Source organism: Cervus canadensis, chromosome 5 (assembly GCF_019320065.1).
Source record: "Cervus canadensis isolate Bull #8, Minnesota chromosome 5, ASM1932006v1, whole genome shotgun sequence".
In the NCBI taxonomy this organism is placed as follows: Eukaryota; Metazoa; Chordata; class Mammalia; order Artiodactyla; family Cervidae; genus Cervus; species Cervus canadensis.
The window spans coordinates 36,431,122-36,450,495 of NC_057390.1; the positions used below are offsets into that span (position 1 = coordinate 36,431,122).

A 19,374-nucleotide genomic window follows, 5' to 3' on the forward strand; every position below is an offset into this window, starting at 1 on the left:
AAAGAATCTGCCTGCAATGCAGAAGACCCGGGTTCGACCCCTGGGTTGGGAAGATTCCCTGGAGAAGGGTATTGCAACCTATCCCAGTATTCTTGCCTGGAGAAATCTCATGAACAGAGGAGCCTGGCAGGCTACAGCCCATGGGGTTGCCAAGAGTCAGACATCACTGAGTAACTAAGCACAGCACACAGCACAGAATATAATTAAGAGAACATTAGTGTAGACCAGGAGAGATGATAGTAGTTTAGGCTAGAGTGATGGAAGTAGTTAGAGTAGGATTTAAGAAACTGAATTACGATGGATTGTCAGTGGGGTGGGGGGAGGGCTTCACACCTTGCATAACTGATGGATGGCAGTTCATTTCTAAAGAGATTTCCAGGTCAGAACACCCTCCTTGCCTAGACAATGTGCTGGATGGCATTATCAATATTTCCTCTTTGAGTTTCTCTTTTGTAGCTGTCATGCAGACCTTATTCTTGGTTAATTGTTTCCTTACTTTTGTACATGACTCATATTTCTTTCGGAGAAGGCAATGGCACCCCACTCCAGTACTCTTGCCTAGAAAATCCCATGGACGGAGGAGCCTGGAAGGCTACGGTCCATGGGGTTGCTGAGGGTCAGACACGACTGAGCGACTTCACTTTCACACATTGGAGAAGGAAATAGCAACCCACTCCAGTGTTCTTGCCTGGAGAATCCCAGGGACGGGGGAGCCTGGTGGGCTGCCGAATATGGGGTCGCAAAGAGTTGGATACGACTGAAATGACTTGGCAGCAGCAACAGCATATTTCTTTTTTTTTTTAAAAAATTTTATTTTGTATTGGGGTATAGCCGATTAACAAACAATGTTATGATAATTTCAGGTGAAAGGTAAAGGGACTCAGACATACATATACATGTACCCATTCTCACCCAAACTCCCCTCATCTAGGCTGCCACACAACACCCAGCAGAGTTCCCTGTGCTATACAGTAGGTCCTTACTGGTTATCCATTTTAAACACAGCAGTGTGTACATGTCCATTCCAAACTCCCCGACTGGGGCAACAGTTTTGTTAACAATTGGAAGCTTAATCTAAACTCCTAAATGGAACTCTAGTGGAATTTCAGGCCTCATTCAAGGTGGGGAGTGAGGGTTTTGCAGGATAGTGGAAAACACCCCACCAAGAGGCAGCAAAAATGCCCCTGGAAAAGGCAGTCAAAAGGATAGAGATTGTGGCCCTTTTCTCCTTGTTGGTCCACAACCTCGGGAAGTTCCCCTGGTGAAACCACGCGCACACACACACCCAGAGACCCCACCCCCCAACCCAGAAGGGCAAGGAAAGACTGAAGAGGCCGGCATTCCTCATTGGTAGGTGGCAGTTTTAATAATTAATAATCAAAGGAACTTACACTGGTGGTTTGTCTTGGGCACCCACTTGCCAGCATCTTAAGAATTTATATAGAGACCTTAAGGGGGGAGGGGGGCCTCACTTACCTAAAACGTCCAGGTTTCAATGACACATTACTCTCTCAGGCTGCATCCGTCAGGCAGCACCTAGCTCAGGAACAGTGGATAGAATGTACATTCCAAGGGCAGAAGGGATAAGGAGACTCTGCCTCAGTCTGCTTCCTGGGTAAACCCGAGACCACATACAATGAATCACTCCCTCAACATTCCTTAAGTTGAATTGTTAGGTTTAAATCTATTTAAATGGAAGACATGCTGGATCTAGGAAACCTGCGGCGGGAAAGGAAAGGGCTGTGAGAATGCACGCGCCTCCCACCTGTGGGACGCGGGTTAAGGACACTGCACGTCTGGGGAAGGATGTCCTGGAGGACTCGAACGAACCTCAGAACAAACGGTGGATGTCGAGCGAACACGGTCCGACCCCACCTCCGGATAACGCCGGCTCCGGACTTCCGGCACCGCCCCTGTCCCTGCAGGAACTTCCGCCTCAGCCTGCAGTGGGCAGTCCGCGGGAAGCCACGCCCCGCCCCTCGGCCGGGTCTCTAGCCGCCGCCACGAGGACAGCATGGCAGGCGCTGAGTTGCGGGCGGCGCTGGAGCAGCGGCTCGCCGCCCTGGCCATTCGCACAGAGGTCGTGGAGCACCCAGAGGTGAGACGCTCCCGCTAGTACTATCCCGGGAGGGAGTGGGCTCTACTGCAGCGTCTGCGAGGGGAAGCCACTGAAAGTAGACTTCCCGGGGTGGTGGGGGATCACTGTACCACAGAAAAAGTCCGTTCTAAGGCATTTCCCGGAATCCAGAGTAGAGAGGGATCTGAATGCACCACCGAGTGCATCTCCTCTTGGGACTCTTACTGTTATTGTGGAAAAAGCCTGTTTTCCTTTTGGAGTGATTTTTTTTTTTTTTTAATTTTGGGAACTAGCGCAACATATTGAGAACTTGTGTATCTCAAACTGGCCTGGGCATGTAAGTTGCCAAGCAGTAAAACGTTTCTGCAGAGGCTATGATGCATGCGGGACACCAAGGTTAGAGTTTGTTATTTTTTAACATGATTCAGTTCATTGATGGAAAGATTTTTTGTTTTTGCAAGTATCTCACGTAGCCAGTATATAACCTGGGTGTTGGGATGACATAGTTTTTGGCTAACGCTTGAGTAACAGCTCGTGATAACTAGCTAGATACAGTGATAATCTTCGAAGGGTAGAGAAATTCATCGAAACTAGTATTTTCTTTGACCCTTTTGCCTCCCTTATAGTCGATACTCTCCCCCTTTCTACTGTGCATATTGCCAGCTTTTCTGATGTTCTTTTTATATTAGCCCAGGCTCTCATTCCCTGCCTTCACTCCCTCTGTAGTTATGTTTTATCGAGTGAAGGTTGTATTATGGTCTGGATGGAATGCCAAGGAATAGGAGTCTGGGCTGCTATATAAACTTTTTTTCCCCCCTTTTTATTGGAGTATAGTTGATTTACAGTGTTGTGAGGGCTGCTATAAACTGGACAAAAAGTCTAAAGGAAAAAAAAAAATAGCACTTTAGAAATGTGAAGGCTTAGCCAGCATATCGGAATGGAGAACTGGCCCAAGAGAAACTACCTGAGGTCCTGAGATATAATTATTTGATAACAGGGTGGGAATGGGTTACTACCAGTGAAATCCAGGGTACCGAGTACTCCCTAACCTCACTGTTTAGACCCAGCAAGCAACGTATATGTAACTGTATGTTTGCAGTGTACATGCATGTTATTTTTAAACTTCTCATGTGGTATTTTACAGGTGTTTACAGTTGAAGAAATGATGCCTCATATCCAGCATTTGAAAGGCGCACACAGTAAGAACTTATTTCTTAAGGACAAAAAGAAAAAAGGCTATTGGCTGGTGACAGTTCTTCATGATAGACAAATTAATTTAAATGATCTGGCCAAGCAGTTAGGTGTCGGGAGTGGAAACCTGCGGTTTGCTGATGAAGCAGCCATGCTAGAAAAACTGAAAGTTGGCCAAGGTTGTGCCACACCATTGGCACTCTTCTGTGATGATGGAGATGTGAAGTTTGTTCTGGATTCTGCCTTTTTGGAAGGTGGATATGAAAAGGTGTACTTTCATCCAATGACCAACGCTGCAACCATGGGATTGAGCCCTGAAGACTTTCTCACATTTGTGAAGAACACAGGACATGATCCCATAATACTAAACTTTGATAAAAACTAATTGGGCTAAAGTTCAGAGTATTTATTTCTGAAAGCTGTTTTTCTTACTTGTAATTATAAAAAGCATTAAAAATGGGAAGACATATCTAGCACTCGGTTTGGTGACCTTAACTATTTGAGAAAGACTATTTAATCTTAAAGTTTTTTTCTTTTTTTTTTTTTTTAAGATCTATTGAGGTAACTTCAGTCAGGTCAGAGGTTCCACCCTCCCCATCCCCATGATGATTACTTGTTACAAGAATGCCTTCATTAACATCAGGAGTTCCCTGGTTGCCTTCTGGTTAGGAATCAGGCTTTCACTGCCTGGCCCAGGTTCAGTGCCTGGTCACGGGAACTGAGATGCCCGCAGGCTGCAGGGTGGCCAAAAAAGAATTCACATCAAAACTAAGATTATTTATCTAAGATTACCTGTCTTACATCTTATTTATTATACTTGAAAAAAAGCAAGTTGCAAAAATAGCATATGTAAAATTATACATGTGATAGTGTACATATGGGGAAAAAATAAAATAATATGGGAAGACATTAAATTGTAAATAGTGGTTATCCCGAGGGAATGAGGATTAAAGAATAAGAATTTCCAGCAGTATAATTAAACAAGGGGGCAAGGGAAAACCTTTCTGTTACTGTTTGTTTTTAAACCAATGCTTTCCCCCCCCCCCCGTGAAAAATAAGCTAATTTTTTAAATAAAATTCTATCTTTAGAATATCTTAATCTAGAAAAACCCTCAAAGTAGGGGTAGAAAATATGCCATAATCATTATACTAATGAAATTACATTTTAAAACTCAGGAGCAGAACATACAGAGGCCATTAAGAAGGATTTGTTTAGTCTTTGTTCAGAGATTAGAAATTTGAACATGCTTGAACAAGTTTCTTCTGTCCTTTAGGCTATATTAAATTTACTCATTTTTTCAACTACGCATCTAAAAAGTGTAAGATAAATTTTATACACATATAAACAAAAACGTGTAAGAACCCAGGATTAGGTATTGTCAATTGCCATATAGAAGCTAGTTCAAAAACAGTGAGGAAAATTAATATACTTTTTCACCACTCTTAAACTCAAATAAGGTCCTAATTGAGGGTCTGAGTAGGCTACAAAACAGCCTAGAGGACTTAGGAAAATTATCATTTCCTCTAATACAATCGGATAGTTGAGAGATAAACGTTTTTTCCTAAGGTTGAACACACAATAATTTCTTCTGGTAGAGAAATTTATTTAATTTGTACCAATCTGCATTACTGAAAGGCAAAGGTAAAAACTTGTCATTTTTCAATATATGTGGTTAGAGACTACAAGTTTACTGATGGCAGAATTTTTATAAAATATAGATGAGTGAGTAAGTTAGATGAGTTAGTAAGAAATATCTTTCCATCAGTGATAACATTCCGAGATGCTACACTGGTTTTTGCCTACTTGGTACTATATCTCTAAGAAAGAGGAAATTTAGGTTGCTTTGAATGTAAAATGAAGGTTTACTGAATTGAATCAAAGACACTGAGGACCTCAGGAAACTGGTCTAACTGTCCTCACCTTAGAGTGAAAATAGGCCCAGAAAGACTGACCTGCCCAATGACACAAGGCAAGTTGCCATCTCTTAACATTATGCCTCCCAAAGTCTAGGCGAAAATGAAAAGAGACTGATGTGTACAATCTATTATTGTAATGACACTTCTGGGATTGACAAAACTAATAGACTCTTCTCTTTCTCCCAAAACCTCTAATACTCATCCCAAAGTGATTAGAACAGAGATAAACAAGATTATATCTGAAAATTGGTTTTCTAGGGCAAAGAGAAAGGAAAGAATAATACTTGGTTAAATTATATGTTATGATTGCTAACCACTTGTTATAAAAATCGTATCAGTTTGACAAGTGAATGTTAAACCAACTTAATTTTTTTAGAAGAAATAAAAGTTAAAAACTAAAATGAAAAATGTTTTTGAAAAAAGATCAGCCAAATGATGGTGTCTTTTTTGTTATGAACTGGATTTTTTGTTATCAACTGTGGCTTTAATATAGCCAAGTAACAAACATTTTGCCATTTAACTCCAGATTTCTCAGTAGCGTTACTTTAAAGGAAATGTTACAGCTCTTGTATTATTTGATTTGGTATTTAATAACAGTTATAAGTACAATGGCAAACATTGAAAGAGAGAACCCTTAGAAAAGAAAGACAATTTAAAATCAGGTTTTGTTAAAGGGTGTTATAAGTGCAACTTTATCCATAAGCATTCCTTTTAAGGCATTTTCACTGTTGTCCAAATAACTTGTACATCAAGGTTTATATTATAAAATGGGCTCCGTCTGTATTATTCATTCAAGGCTTAAGGAAAAAAACATCTCAGGACTAAGACTAGCAGAAAAAAAAAAACACAAAACTTCACTTTTCTCATAAAAAGTAACTTAAAGTACAAAAGTTATTTAGCATACATTATTACTCCTCATTGTAATTCCAGATTTGGTACAATATCTTTTTCACTTCCTGACATAAACTGTTAAGACAGTACAGGCTGTAATACTTCATTTGTGAGGTGGCTGCAATTCTGTTATATGCACAGTGATTTTTAAATAGGCTCTTACCATGCCTTGCATGAAAGGTGCTACATACAAACCTGTTCCGTGAACTCTTTGGTAACCACCAGTTCAAAAACTTGGACCGAACATTTCCACACTGCCAGATCTGAAGCACTTTATCGGAGCTCTGGGCCGAAGCTATTACCCTGTATATAAATTCTTTAGTTTCCAAGGGGGAGTAGAGCCGGATAATTAAAATCATGTCAGGCGCCAGTCAGGAAAGTGGCCCCAGCTATTGTACTTTCTAGTTGGTTACATGGTTTTGTTTGGCAGAAGTAGTTTATCTAAGGGAAAAGCATGACTTCCTACTAAGTTTGCTTCTGATGCTATCTTTTGGAAATGGTAAAATACTCATGTGGTTATCTAGTCCTTTCTTGAAATGGTATGAAAAAGGTGATGAATGTGATTTGAGAATATGCCTACTTTTTGCAGTCTCAAGTGTTCTCTTGGTTGTCTTGATGCATTTCCTCAGAGTCAGCCCTTTACAGGCTACCCTTAAGCATTTTCTAATTGAAGCAATAATGTGTTGCTTCAGTCAGCAGGGTCTCTGTTTTAGGATATTAGTGTCCTGGAGAGATCAAGCTGTGGTATCACACACCCTCGCTGGACTACCTCCTACTCATTAAATTTCAACTTGAAGCAAATGTCCTGGGATGTGTCCTAGTTGTGCAAATTAGATGCTAGTTAATATAAATCTAAGTTACCCACTTATTGTATTTAGCTAAAACATAATTTCTATATTTACTCTCAATTTATCCACCTAAAAATGAATTTACAGTTTTTACATGCAGACATCTCTAGACTGCCATGATGCCCAATATCAATCTGATACTTCAATCTAGGAAATCATGATGGAGACATGTTTCACAGTCTAGAGAATAGGTTTTAAATATGTCTGTTGTGCAATATTTGTATCTTAGTAAGAATCCTTTGTATTTATATTTACATAGCACCTTTCATCCAAGATTTTAAAAGTGATTTAACTTTACAGCATTATTTGGTGGCAAAACCTAACTTCCATTTCAGTTTCTTTTCAACTATACATGCCGTATTTTTTTTCATTAATGGTCTTTCTGAAAGTAGACTATGAACACAACACTCTTACTGGCCTATCAAAAAGAGGGGGAAAAAAGAGAAGGGCATGAGGAAGGAGGGAGAGAGAGAGACACATTTCTCATGGCTACTAGGTTAGTGATGAAACACACAGTTCATAAACCACACACTATGGAATTATTCCAAAAAGATTTTTAGAGCTGGTAGTGAGAGCCTAAGAAGTACATTGTTAAAAAGTCAGTATCTTTCTCATTTCAGACCTTTAAGATTATTCATATATTTATGTTAAATAATGAATTTGCATTAATATGTATCAATGCAATTTTTGATTTTATAAGAAAATAAAACTGTGATAGAAAATTGGAACTACAAAAAAATTTATGTTTCCCTGGGTTAACTAAATTTACTTTTTTGTGCTTCTTTCAAATGTAAAACAAATTCATACAAATATTTCAAAAGTACTGATAACAGTTACCAACTTTAATGTAGTCTTATAAAGGACAAAACCAAAAATTCTTATTAATAAGTGATAACCTTAATAATAAATGAGTTCCTGGCAAAATGCGGATCGTAGTAAAGTATTTACATTATTTTTGCCATAAGAAAACTTCTTAAGCAACAAACAGTCAGCTCTCAAGTTAAAAAAAAACATACATACATAACCCAATACTAAAGAAGGGAAATGAGTTCAAACACAATAGCTTTATCTTGGGAATGTCTTTTTCTAGAAAACCACCTTACTAAAAAAAACATTTCAGAAAAACACATTCTAATTACCTTGGATCCATGTGTGAATGAATTACTTAGTGTTCCTTAGCAGGGAATATGGAAATATTAATATCACTGTAGATTTTTTTTATAACTCCTATCATGGATTTTTCAGTTATTTCATAAACTGAGTTTCTTTTGCAGTGCATCAAAATAATTGGCTTAAAAATAAGAGAATACCAACACATGCAGTCTGCTAACCAAATAAGGCTCTGACATGCCTAAACAATGTTCTCTGTATCTTGATATATAGTACATTCCACAGCATACTACAGCATTTAATTTAGGTTTACACAACTAAATATAAGTGGCTAGACTTAGGCTAATACTTAGCAGAAGCATTAAGCAAACATGGATAAATTCATAAACAAATGATGAAAGAAGTATATTGTTCTTGGAGTACTTCTTTAACCCTTAAAACACTTGGTCCTTAGCGAGAGAACATGCTTTATTCAGTAGATCTTAACAGTACAATGTACATAATAAGTCACAAAAACCTTCTAAAAATTTTGGCAGTTGACTCCAGTAGTGCTCCTTGATTCAAGGAAGGAATGAAGGTTTGTATTTCTTTCCTGCTCTAGTCACGAAGGATTGTTAAGTCTCCTTAAAGATTTTAAAAAATGATTCCTATAGTTGGGTGTCTTGTTACTTCAGAAATAAAGGCTTCACACTGAGAAACTGAAGGACACTTTTCTCTCTGTATTTAGTTGGAAAGTAGAAAGAAAGAAAATATAAGAAAAGTTTGAAGATAAGAGATATAAAATACAGAGCAACCACTAAAAGAACAGCATGCACCAGGTACTTTTACAGGGATAAGAGTGACAGAGAGTCAGAATTTGTCTAAGCAGCTCTTTGTAGAAAAGACATTTAATTTATTCTCCTCAATTACCAAGAACATTGCACAGAAGTTATATTCCTACCAGAAAGATTTTAAACTGAAAGAGTAATTTCTAAAACATTATTCATTAGTAAAATCAAATTTAAATTGAGGGGAAAAAATATTTTTAAGGATTGTTTTCCTGCACTAAGGGGCTTCCCAGGTGGCTCAAATGGTAAGGAATCTGCCTGCAATGTGGGAGACCCGGGTTTGATCCCTGTGTTGGGACGATCCCCTGGAGAAGGGCATGGCAACCCACTCCAGTATTCTTGCTTGGAAAATTCCATGGACAGAGGAGCCTGGTGGGCTACAGTCCATGGGGTCACAAAGAGTCGGACACGACTGAGCGTGCACTGATGGCCAAAAGCTTTGAGGAATCAGGTGATTTTGATTTACTAATCAGACAGACAGAAAATCATGAATAAAGCAAGCAATATTTACATCTGTTAATGCAATGTGCACTTGTTCTTATACTTAATGCAGTTAGTGTGTATAAATGAGATTAATCTCATTTACATTTTAAGCAAGAAACTCACCACTTGGCCCACATGTCATGTAGTGGGGTTATAGAATTAGGAGCTTTGTTGCTCCCTAGACCTGCTTTTTGAATTTCTGTTTTCTTGTACTTTGTCCACATCTGCAGGAGAAAAGCATTTCATGTTATTTAATGAAAAGCTAAACATAATACAATTCATGAAGATAAGAAACTATAGAGCTCTCACTGCGTTGGGCAAAGAGAAGGAATCTAACTCTGGAAATGTTATTCATCTGATAGACATCTCTACTTAAAGACTGATTTACATGTTTTAAAAGCTATAAATAATAATGTCCTCTTGGTGTTTGATAGGTTTATTATGTTTATTTACTATATGGTCACATATAGTTTTAAAGTAAAAAATAATCTTGCATGCAGCAGCAGAAACATCCACAATGAAATATTTGTATTGTTTACTAAGAAAACCAGGCCTTGAGGCTTACTTTGTAGGAAAATATATCTGCTTACACGGTTAGAGTTAAAACTACTTTGGTCACAGGGGACCCAAAGCCTAACATGAATTTACAGTGCCACAAATAATAGGGGTATCATTTCTAGAAACCTAAGCCAGGAATAGGAAAGCTATTCATCTAAAATTAGGGTACTAATACAGGCATACCTCGGAGATAATTGCAGGTTTGGTTCCAGACCACTATATTAAAGTGAATTTTGCAATAAAGCGAGTCACATGAATTTTTAGTTTCCCAATGCATGTAAATAACAATGTACATATCTTAATTAAAAAATACTTTATTGCTAAAAAGAGCTATCCATTATCTGAGCCTTTAGCAAGTCATACTTTTTTTTGCAATAGTAACATCAAAGATCATGGATCACCGATCACAACAAATATTAACAATAATGAGAAAGTTAGAAATATTCTGAGAACTCCCAAAATGTGACAGACATGAAGTGAGCAAATGCTGTTGGAATAATGGCACTGATAGGCTTGTCTGACAGAGAACTGCCAGAAACCTTCAGTTTGCTGGGAAAAAACCCCACAGTATTTGTGAAGTACAGGAAAGCACAATAAAACGAGGTATGCCTGTATCCTCTGTGAAGTTGTAGAGTATTTATGGAGATGTCTCAAAAAAAGCACAGTTATTCAACTGAGTCAGAGCTGCTTCACTTTGATCAGAAAATAACTGTTTTTTTTAAATTGGGGCATCTTGTAAGATTTCATTTATAGAAGGTATTATGTTGATTTTTTTAAGAGTTTGGGAAACACTAGCTCTATATGATTTCTAAGGCTCTTATCACTGCTAAATATGTGATTTCAAGTGCTATCAAGAAACACTGGTAAAATAGTGTTTTAAGGGAATTTTATGACCTTACAGCCAGTGACAGTTTCTGGAGGAAATATCACCTATATTCTCTGACAGTCCTCAAGACACATGGACATGGTACATATCTTTCTGTCTTACATGCACAATGTGTACGTTCTTTTGGAAAACATGCTGTATATGTTACTATAGTCATCTGGGTTAGAAATGCTTCTTTCCTGTAAGTCTAACATTGTAAAAATAACAGTGTTTACAACATTGTAAAAATAACAGTGTTTACCATATAGTAGCATATGATTTCTCAATGTATTTTAATAAATAAATTTAATATTAAACTACAGGTTATGAAGAAAGAAAAGGGACACCAAAAACATTTGAAATGTTAGGACTAATTGTGAAATAAGTGACAAATGGATTGATGTTTTCATGTAGATAAAATATATTAAGTGGTACTAAAAGTAAGAAAATTTCTGATTGTTTATTTGATGACCTGCACTGGAAGCATTTTTTTTTTTAAGTAAAAGGCAGAAGATTTATTCGATCTGAAGTGAAACCAACACATTGGGAGCATTTTTAGTAAGAGCTGGCTTTGAGAAAAGAAGTATGGTCAAAGATATAAACAGAAGGGGCCTAGGCCTGAAATGATCTTGTGTAAGTACAAGAGAATAGGGTAATTTACAAAGGAATACAAATTTCCTTCTTTTTGTTTCCTTTTTTTTTGTTTTGTTTTTTTTAAATTTTTGCCCTTGCTGTGTGGCTTGCAGATCTTAGTTCTGTGACCAGGGATCGAACACAGGCCCTCAGCAGCGAAACTGCAGAGTCCTAACCACTGGACTGCCAGTGAATTCCCAGGTCACACATTTCATTAAGCAAAGATACTTTAGAAATTTTCTCTGGCCCAATGAATAACAATAATAATTTACTATAACAACACGTGTAAAATAATAACTTCCTCCTTGTTTATCAAGTTACATTTCAAATCATTTCTTCTAGATGCCAGGCTGCATTGTGATATTTAGGCTGAATCAAGACAGCAAAAACATTTCAGAGATAGAGCTAAGGTATACTTGTCCAGAAGTGAGTGAGTCAGGGTTATGGGTTTCCTTGGGGCTTTCTTTCTTGTTGTTTTATTCTGGAAGTTAGAAACTCAATTTTGGCTGATTCTGTTTTAAAATGCTATGACCACAGGATGATAATTTTAAAGTTTATGACATGAATCAGAGTTAGCAAATATTTTCTCTCTCTTTTATGATTATCTTTTAGCTAAGAGGTTGCAATTATTCTTAGTTTTAAAATTTGTTCTACTAGAAACATGTCTGTTTGTTTATATGGTTATAAACACTAATTTTACATTTTATTTTAGCACAGTGTACTCATTTTAGAAAATTCTGTTTTTAGGACATATGTAACTTAGCAATAAATTATAGAATTATTTAAGTAACAATCTTCACCACCCAGTAAACTTGCTACCCTTTTAAAAGAGAAGTAAAAATGCAAATTTCCCACACACTGAGTATGATTTGATTTATTTCTCTTTGATTCTACATTTTAAAAAACTCTGAAAAAACTACTGTGTTAACTGATTCCAAGTAAAAAAGTCATCCTGAAAGAAAGATAGTACTTGAACTCTTATGTTTGTCAAGTGAAGAAAAGTGCAGGGAAGAAATAGAATATAAGTGCTCCTAGTCACTGTATAAGTCACATTTAAATTCAGTGTTTTTTTTTTTAATTACACTAAATTTATGAGTATTAACAGCATTTTAAATCTGAACAACTTTATAAATATGGGCAGTAGTTATTATTTACTATGTAAGGTGTTGACTTATTAACTATTTGAAAATAAAATAGCAGGGCAGAAGGCAAAATTAAATGGCAAAAGAAAATGACATCTTTTTAACATATTTTCCTTACTAATACTGTACATGTGCAATATGAAGTGCACATTTTGGGGAAAAAAAGGAAAGGACAAGAGGTAGGGAGAGAGGGAAAGGGGAGCAAAAGGGACAATGAGCAGGGAGCAAAAGGGACAATGAGCATTCTTTTTTGGAATCAACAAATATGACTTGGAAATGCCTTAGTAATTATAGAGCATGCAACCATTTTAACATGCTTCCAGGTATCAAAGTAACAATCTCTTACTGGGTGACAAAAAATGTGAAAGAGGAGCATGTATTGTTAAGGTTCTTGAAGTCATGCAGAAAATGTACAATGCAATTAATAATAGTTCATGCAGGCATTGCTGTGGTTACATAATCACGTTTATATACATGCCACAATGTACACTTGAACACTATGCCACAACTTAAAAATAAAAATAGAAACCTAGTCAAGTGATTCTTTTCAACAACGGCTCTTCAAATCAGATCAGAGAAGCATAGTGTGTATCAAATGACATCAGTATTATATTGTGCAGTTTTGATCATACACAACCATATTCATACCAAACCGTTTGATTATCCTCAGAAACCAACAATGCAGCTTCTGTGTCATCAGGATAGAGGCATGCAGGAGTGGTAAGATTATTATTATCTACAGAGGACTGTGGATTAATGCTACTGTGGCTCTGATGACCAGAAAACTGCTCATTATCTTTCTGAGCAGTTTTTTCCAAAGAAGCAGAAGCCTGGTCAGTTACTCTGGTGACTGGTCTGGGAGGTAACCCACTTATGTTACTAACTAATTCTGTATTCAGGGATAAAAATGGCTGAGCTAGATGAGCCACAGTAAAGGACTCTAAGCTATCTGTAGCTGATCTTCCAAATGCATCATTAGACATATTAATCATGGCAAAAGTCTGATTTAGAAAATGTGACCTTTCAGTTCTTGAGTTTCTGGCCTGGGTGTGTGGAGACTGGGGCCTGTCTGTAGCTAAGGCATTCTGTGCTTGAGAACCTAGCGCAGATGTGGGGCTGTGAGGTGTGTGAGAGGACCGCTGGTGTAGACAGTACTCACTGGATGTCGCAGTGACGCCGCTATCAGCAGAAGCTGGCGGTGAATCAACTGACACAGGTAGTCTACTGTCCTTGGCCAAAAAATCATGGATGCTTGTCCTTCGAGTAGTTCCTTCGGCAGTAGAGATAACACTGCTAGCACGAGGTAAAGTGGCATAGGGATTACTATCTTTTGATTGTCGTGACAGAGAAGTTTCTTTTATTAATTTTATCTTTCCTTGAGCGCCTCGTGTAGGCTTTCCTGAAGAACTCATGAAACAGGTATCTTCAGCCTTTTGAGGACCAGGTCTCACAAACTGTTCAGGCTTAGTTGTCCGTCTATCATGGAAGTCTCCTGGAGTTTTTCCACTTACTGACCTGGCCAGACCACAGCTAACTGGTTTGTTTTTCCCCAAAAAGTCAGAAGAGACAGACAAACTTTTCATTACTTCATCTAAAAGATTCTCTTGACTTGAGGGCTTTAGCTGTTTAAAAAAAAAAAAAAAATCAAAGCAGGTTAGTGAATACAGCCATACTTTTGGTTTCCTGATATGGTAGACTATAAAAAATTGCTAATGTCTCTAAACACTCCTTAACTTAAAAAAAAAAAAAAGAAAAGGCTCTAAAATTCAACCATAGAAATTTAACTTATAGTGTCCATCTAAATTAAGGTAACCGTAGATAAAACCAACCTGCATTGAGGTAAGCTTGTTGCTTTCTTCCAGAAACTGTTGTAGAGTAACAACTTCACTTCCAGGGGAACCAGTTTTGATCTTGTGATGTGCCCGACTCTCCAGTGTTCTGTGCTGGAGCACTGGACTTGATCTGGTCTGTCTTTTCAAGTACTGGATTGGACTGCTACCACTGCTGGACCATGCCTCATGCTCATGAAGCAGGCTAAATTCTCCACTGCTGTGGCTTTGTGGCCTGCTCTGGATATTAACTGCACCTGCTTTAGGAGTAAATGGTGTGTTAAAAGTTCAATAACAGACACAAGATTAACACTATGTATGTACTGACAATTTATTGACTGGATTCTTATGAATAGCCAAACTGACTTTCAAAGCTTTATTCAGAAATACTTAAAACCATGTTAATCTTTCATCAGTCTAATAACTGTCTACCATAGCATGCTTCCTTATTTGTCTGCATGACAAATATTGTAAGCTCCAAAGGGCAAACACTTGCCTTCACCACCAGACCCAGAACCTCAACATATACATCAGGCACTCAATACATGTGATGAGTAAATGAATGAATAAACAAGGAAATAATGTATTTTTAAAAACTCAGGTTAAAAAACTATAAAATACCTTATAATTAAAAAAAAAAATTGTTGTTGTTTTAGTCATGAAGTCATGTCTGACTCTTTTGTGACCCCATGGACTATAGCCCACCAGGTTCTTCTCTCCATGGGGTTTCCCAGGCAATAATTCTGAAGTGGGCTGCCATTTCCTTCTCTGGGGGATCTTCTTGACCCTTAGACCTCCTGTATTGGCAGGCGGATTCTTTACCACTGAGCCACCAGAGAAGCCCAAAATATGATTATATGAATTTTAAATTGAGAATGTTAAAACCAAACACTCTAACAATTCTAATTCTTTGACTATCTATGAAGTCTGTGTTCCTTATTTGAAGGCTTCTCTGTTCATCCTAAACAAATAACCTGAAAGAGTGTGATAACCTAGAGGGATGCATGAGACAAGTGCTCAGGGCTGGTGCACTGGGAAGACCCAGAGGGATGGGATGGGGAGGGAGGTGGGAGGGGGGTTCAGGATGGGTAACACATGTAAATCCATGGCTGATTCATGTCAATGTATGGCAAAAACCACTACAATATTGTAAAGTAATTAGCCTCCAACTAATAAAAATAAATGGAAAAAAAAGTCAAAAGGAAATTATTTTGATTAAATACTGATGTAAAAAAAAAAAAGGGTGTGATAACCTAGAGGGGTGGAAGGTGGAAGGGAGGTCCAAGAGGAAGGGAGCATGTCTATCTATGGCTGATTCACGCTGATGTGTGGCAGAAACCAACACAACACTATAAAGCAGTTATCCTCCAATTAACAATAAATAAAAAATAAGTAAAAGAAATAATCTTAAGAAACTTTTAAAAAATTTACATAGCAAGCATCTAAGGAAAGTCAAATGGAGACATGATATAATTAACTTAGAAAATTCCAGTAAAAATCAAGTATGTAGTATCTCATTCTTTATTTAATGTCTGAACAATCTGATTCTCCCTGCTTTCAACTGTCAGTATGATAGCTTTAAAAGACTCAGTTGAGGCTGAACAATGATAAAGAATGCAAATTACTAGATCTGGAAAAAAGCTCCCCAAAGTTTATGCTATTCCTTAAGAGTGCTTATTCATTTTGATCAATCGCAAACGGTGTAGAAGCATCAAGATGGAAAATGCAACTTTCCATGGTTTCCTAATCACAGAGAATAAAGTGGGTCATGAAAGATTTTGGCTCAAACTATGTAACATTTTGTAGGAAAAAGATTTTCTTAAAATTTCAAATCAGAAAAGGCTTCTTCACACTTCAGGTAATATTTTTCTAAAGGATATAAGAACATGATTATAAACATGAAAAAACAATCACTTGAAATCAGATTTTTCAGATCAGTGCAACAAATACTAAAATTATAACCGAGACAAAATTATTCTATAATACAGAAAAGCAAGAGAACAAATGCACTCATTATAATTTAACAATTCTGTTCTGTAGAAAATAACTACTTTAACAAACTTTTATCATCTATTAAATAATTCCAGAATTTGAGTAGGCAGTGTACCTTTAAGAAAAAAGGTATCAGTTGATACTTCCAGACATTCACATAAAATTTCAGCTTAGAATCCACATTAATAAACTGAGGAAAAAGGTATCTTGAACTAATTCTTTATAGATATATGCATCCATTTGGCACTTGTTACACTCAGACAAACACAACTGTCTTCTCAAATTTAAAAAATATATTCCTCCTTATTTCGTGGATAAACAAAGCTAGAAGTATTTCTAAAACACTTTCTGTGAGTTCAGTGTACATGTATCATGAGAAAATTAAGGCCAACCATTTTCACGACAAAGACAGAATGTAAGAAAATAAGAATTTACAGATACTTTTGGAATACAAAGATAACAAGAAAAAGATTTTACCTGTGAAGATGAAAAATGGAAACTAAAATAACTGCTCCTGTTTTTACATTTGTACACATTGAAATACATTTGTATTACAATGTGAAAAGCATAAAATATTCCAAGGAACTATGTTCCAAACACAGATGATTTGGATTTCATTTTACCCCAGAAACTTAATTTCCCATTTTTTCACAAATCTGAAAATGGATGGAGCATATTAGTAAATTTACCTACAGCATACCTTTGACTTCATGGAGTGAAGCATTATTATTGCTATTGCTAGTGGATGTTCTGCCACTATCAAGGCTGGCTGGTCTCGAAGCTAAATGAAAAAATCAGGAGACAGTGATAAAACTTGCAGCTGAAGACACTGAACTTTACATTCTGATTACAGAATGCTTTGAGGAAGCAATCATGCATACTTTCACAGACTGAGCATGCCCACATAGAGTTGAGTCTTATAGATTAGCAAGCAAAGGCATTTCCAGATTGTTCAGTTAAACAACTGAAAACAGGACACTTCTGAGACAACAGCTGAGATTCAAACAAAAGAAGATAAAGTGAATAATCAGATTTGGAAATGGATTTCTAGATGGATACCAGGACTGTTGTAGTTGAACAGAATGACATGTCCCCAAAAGAAAAAAAAAAAAAAGGCTAGTGATTAGGTCACAAAAGATCAGACAAGGAACCCTGCACATTGCAGAGATGCCACGAACAGGAGGAATATGAGCATCTGCAGAGTTAATGTCTTGTATTCCTATCCATACAAGGGAAACAACTGCACCGTTAACATGGCCCCACCCTGCTTCCTAAAATCCTGCTCACATATGAGATTTCTTTAACGTATTCCCTTACATATTAAATTCATTCCTTTTCCATTTTTTTTTGTTGTTAATAATTTAGTTTGGTAAGAGAAGACTTTCCAGTCACAAACTAAAAACTGAAATGCTCAACACTGCAGAAAATGTGGTTTCTTAGAGTTTGTCCTTTACCAGAGTTATTTTTAAAACCAAATATGAAATGTATCTCTAATAACTTTATGCCAAAATGGCAACAAAATTAGCCTTAAGCATTATACAGACATACTTTATATATGACCTTGACTAAGGACTATTTAGATGAAGTAATCTTATAAAAGGAAAAAAGGGAGTATTAGGTTTGAAGAAATGGCAGAAGTAGCTATGAGATGCAGGTTAGAGAAAACATGCTTGCTGGCAATGCCACATTCATGAGGTCAATGCAAGAGTCTTAGCATTCTCATTCTGTATGTAATATGTACTTGCTAAATAAAGTTCATATCTTACCATGAACTCTTGATCCCGTACTAGAATCATCACTAATACCTTGTGGACTTACGTCTTCAAAGGATGTAGTATCTACGTAAAATAGTAGAATGGATATAAAATTTTTTTAACAAAAAAAAAAAAATGATAAAATCTTATTTATGCAGAATATGGAAATTCTTTTTTAATCACGTACAGTACATCTTGTTTTAACATATTTCATACACTCAATCAGAAGCTGGAACAGGAGTAAGAAACAGAATAACTCTGATGTGAGTTGACTTGCTTAAGGAAAATACCAGAAGCAGTGAAACCACCTCCCTGTGACGCTGCAAGGCAAAGCAAAGCCTGGGCTGTTCTATGTGATTCTCTGATGGCGTGTTCCTAGGTTTTTGTTTGTTTGTTTTTTTAAAGCTTCTATCACTCTCTCCTTTTCTGTCTTTTACTTGGTTTACTTTTCCATTTCTTGTTAGTTCATTAGCTGTTTATTATGGAAGACCTAGGAAAGATGTAGTTATCTGTATGATGTTTTAAATTTTTGAAATGATTTGAAAATGCTCTCAGATTAAATCCAGATTGTTTTGATAATTATTTCAGGTTGCTGCTGTCAAAAAAAGTAAACATTGAAAAGTCAAATAAAAATTCCTGTTGCCAACAGTTACACCACAGTGCAAATAGCAGACGGCCTATACCTTTATTATTAACCAACTGCTTGGATCTGAAGCCTGTAGAAGAGTTGACAGTTGAAAAGTTGATGGCTGTAGTAGAGAAGGCCATAGCTCCCAATTCTTTTCTCCTTTTACCCGTTGAAATATCATCAGGAACCTCCAAATTCTCAGTACTACCTGTCCACTGTCCTCCTGCTAGGACCATGGACTGCACCAGGTCATTCATGGCTGGGATGCAAATGAAAGCAAATGAATCAGCATGGTTAATGTACTTGCTCTTATTTCTATTTTGTATTATAAAGGTTCTGATTATTGTCTATGGATTAATGCAAGTGAAATAAAAAACTAACCACAAGGTCATTTGAATTATGACATGCATTTAGCTGTATGAAATGAGGAGGCCAAGGCTTGATAAACTTCAGTAAATAATTTTATCACCCTCCACCCCCTTTAAAGGTAGGAAAAGGAATTTTACTCTGTACAACTGCCTTTTGAGCAGTGATGTGCAATATAATTATAAGCCTTCAAAATGTGGTTTTGTGGTGACAAAAATGGAATGAATAAAGGTAAGATGGAGAGCAGTTTTTTACAACATCAC

The 19,374-nt window shown here is 36.9% G+C and overlaps 3 protein-coding genes across 11 annotated transcripts in view; 1 reads left to right on the top strand and 2 right to left on the bottom strand.

Annotated features, from left to right (window-relative positions):
- The window catches only part of MTIF2 (mitochondrial translational initiation factor 2), a 26,540-nt gene extending 24,589 nt beyond the window's left edge, over positions 1 to 1,951 (bottom strand). For 2 of the 4 annotated variants that reach the window (XM_043468591.1, XM_043468587.1), the window contains exon 1: positions 1,477 to 1,951. The gene's annotated coding sequence lies outside the window, so the exon portion shown is untranslated. The remainder of the gene's footprint in view (positions 1 to 1,476) is intronic. The other 2 variants (XM_043468588.1, XM_043468589.1) reach the window with 2 other exon arrangements.
- LOC122441687 (prolyl-tRNA synthetase associated domain-containing protein 1) lies at positions 1,944 to 3,741 on the top strand. Of its 2 annotated transcripts, none has more exons than XM_043468596.1 (2): positions 1,944 to 2,098; positions 3,222 to 3,741. In XM_043468596.1, the coding sequence occupies exons 1-2, from the start codon at positions 2,015 to 2,017 to the stop codon at positions 3,651 to 3,653; spliced, it is 516 nt and encodes a 171-aa protein (XP_043324531.1). In that variant the 5' UTR covers positions 1,944 to 2,014; the 3' UTR covers positions 3,654 to 3,741. The 2 variants fall into 2 exon arrangements, with proteins under 2 accessions (XP_043324531.1, XP_043324532.1); XM_043468597.1 differs by lacking the exon at positions 1,944 to 2,098 and adding an exon at positions 2,359 to 2,473.
- A 1,095-nt stretch (positions 3,742 to 4,836) lies between these two features.
- Positions 4,837 to 19,374, bottom strand: part of CCDC88A (coiled-coil domain containing 88A) — a 113,335-nt gene continuing 98,797 nt past the window's right edge. For 2 of the 5 annotated variants that reach the window (XM_043468585.1, XM_043468584.1), the window contains 7 exons: positions 18,801 to 19,004; positions 18,130 to 18,201; positions 17,064 to 17,144; positions 14,372 to 14,631; positions 13,702 to 14,164; positions 9,468 to 9,568; positions 4,837 to 8,751 (listed from right to left, as the gene is read on the bottom strand). In XM_043468585.1, the coding sequence (XP_043324520.1) occupies positions 9,504 to 9,568; positions 13,702 to 14,164; positions 14,372 to 14,631; positions 17,064 to 17,144; positions 18,130 to 18,201; positions 18,801 to 19,004 (1,145 nt within the window). In that variant the 3' untranslated portion in view covers positions 4,837 to 8,751; positions 9,468 to 9,503. The other 3 variants (XM_043468581.1, XM_043468583.1, XM_043468580.1) reach the window with 3 other exon arrangements.

Bases quoted from the DNA above. Each gene is read 5' to 3' on its own strand.
- LOC122441687 (XM_043468596.1), top strand. From the start codon at position 2,015: ATGGCAGGCGCTGAGTTGCGGGCGGCGCTGGAGCAGCGGCTCGCCGCC. The intron at 2,099-3,221 runs GTGAGACGCTCC...GGTATTTTACAG, and splicing joins AGGTCGTGGAGCACCCAGAG to GTGTTTACAGTTGAAGAAAT.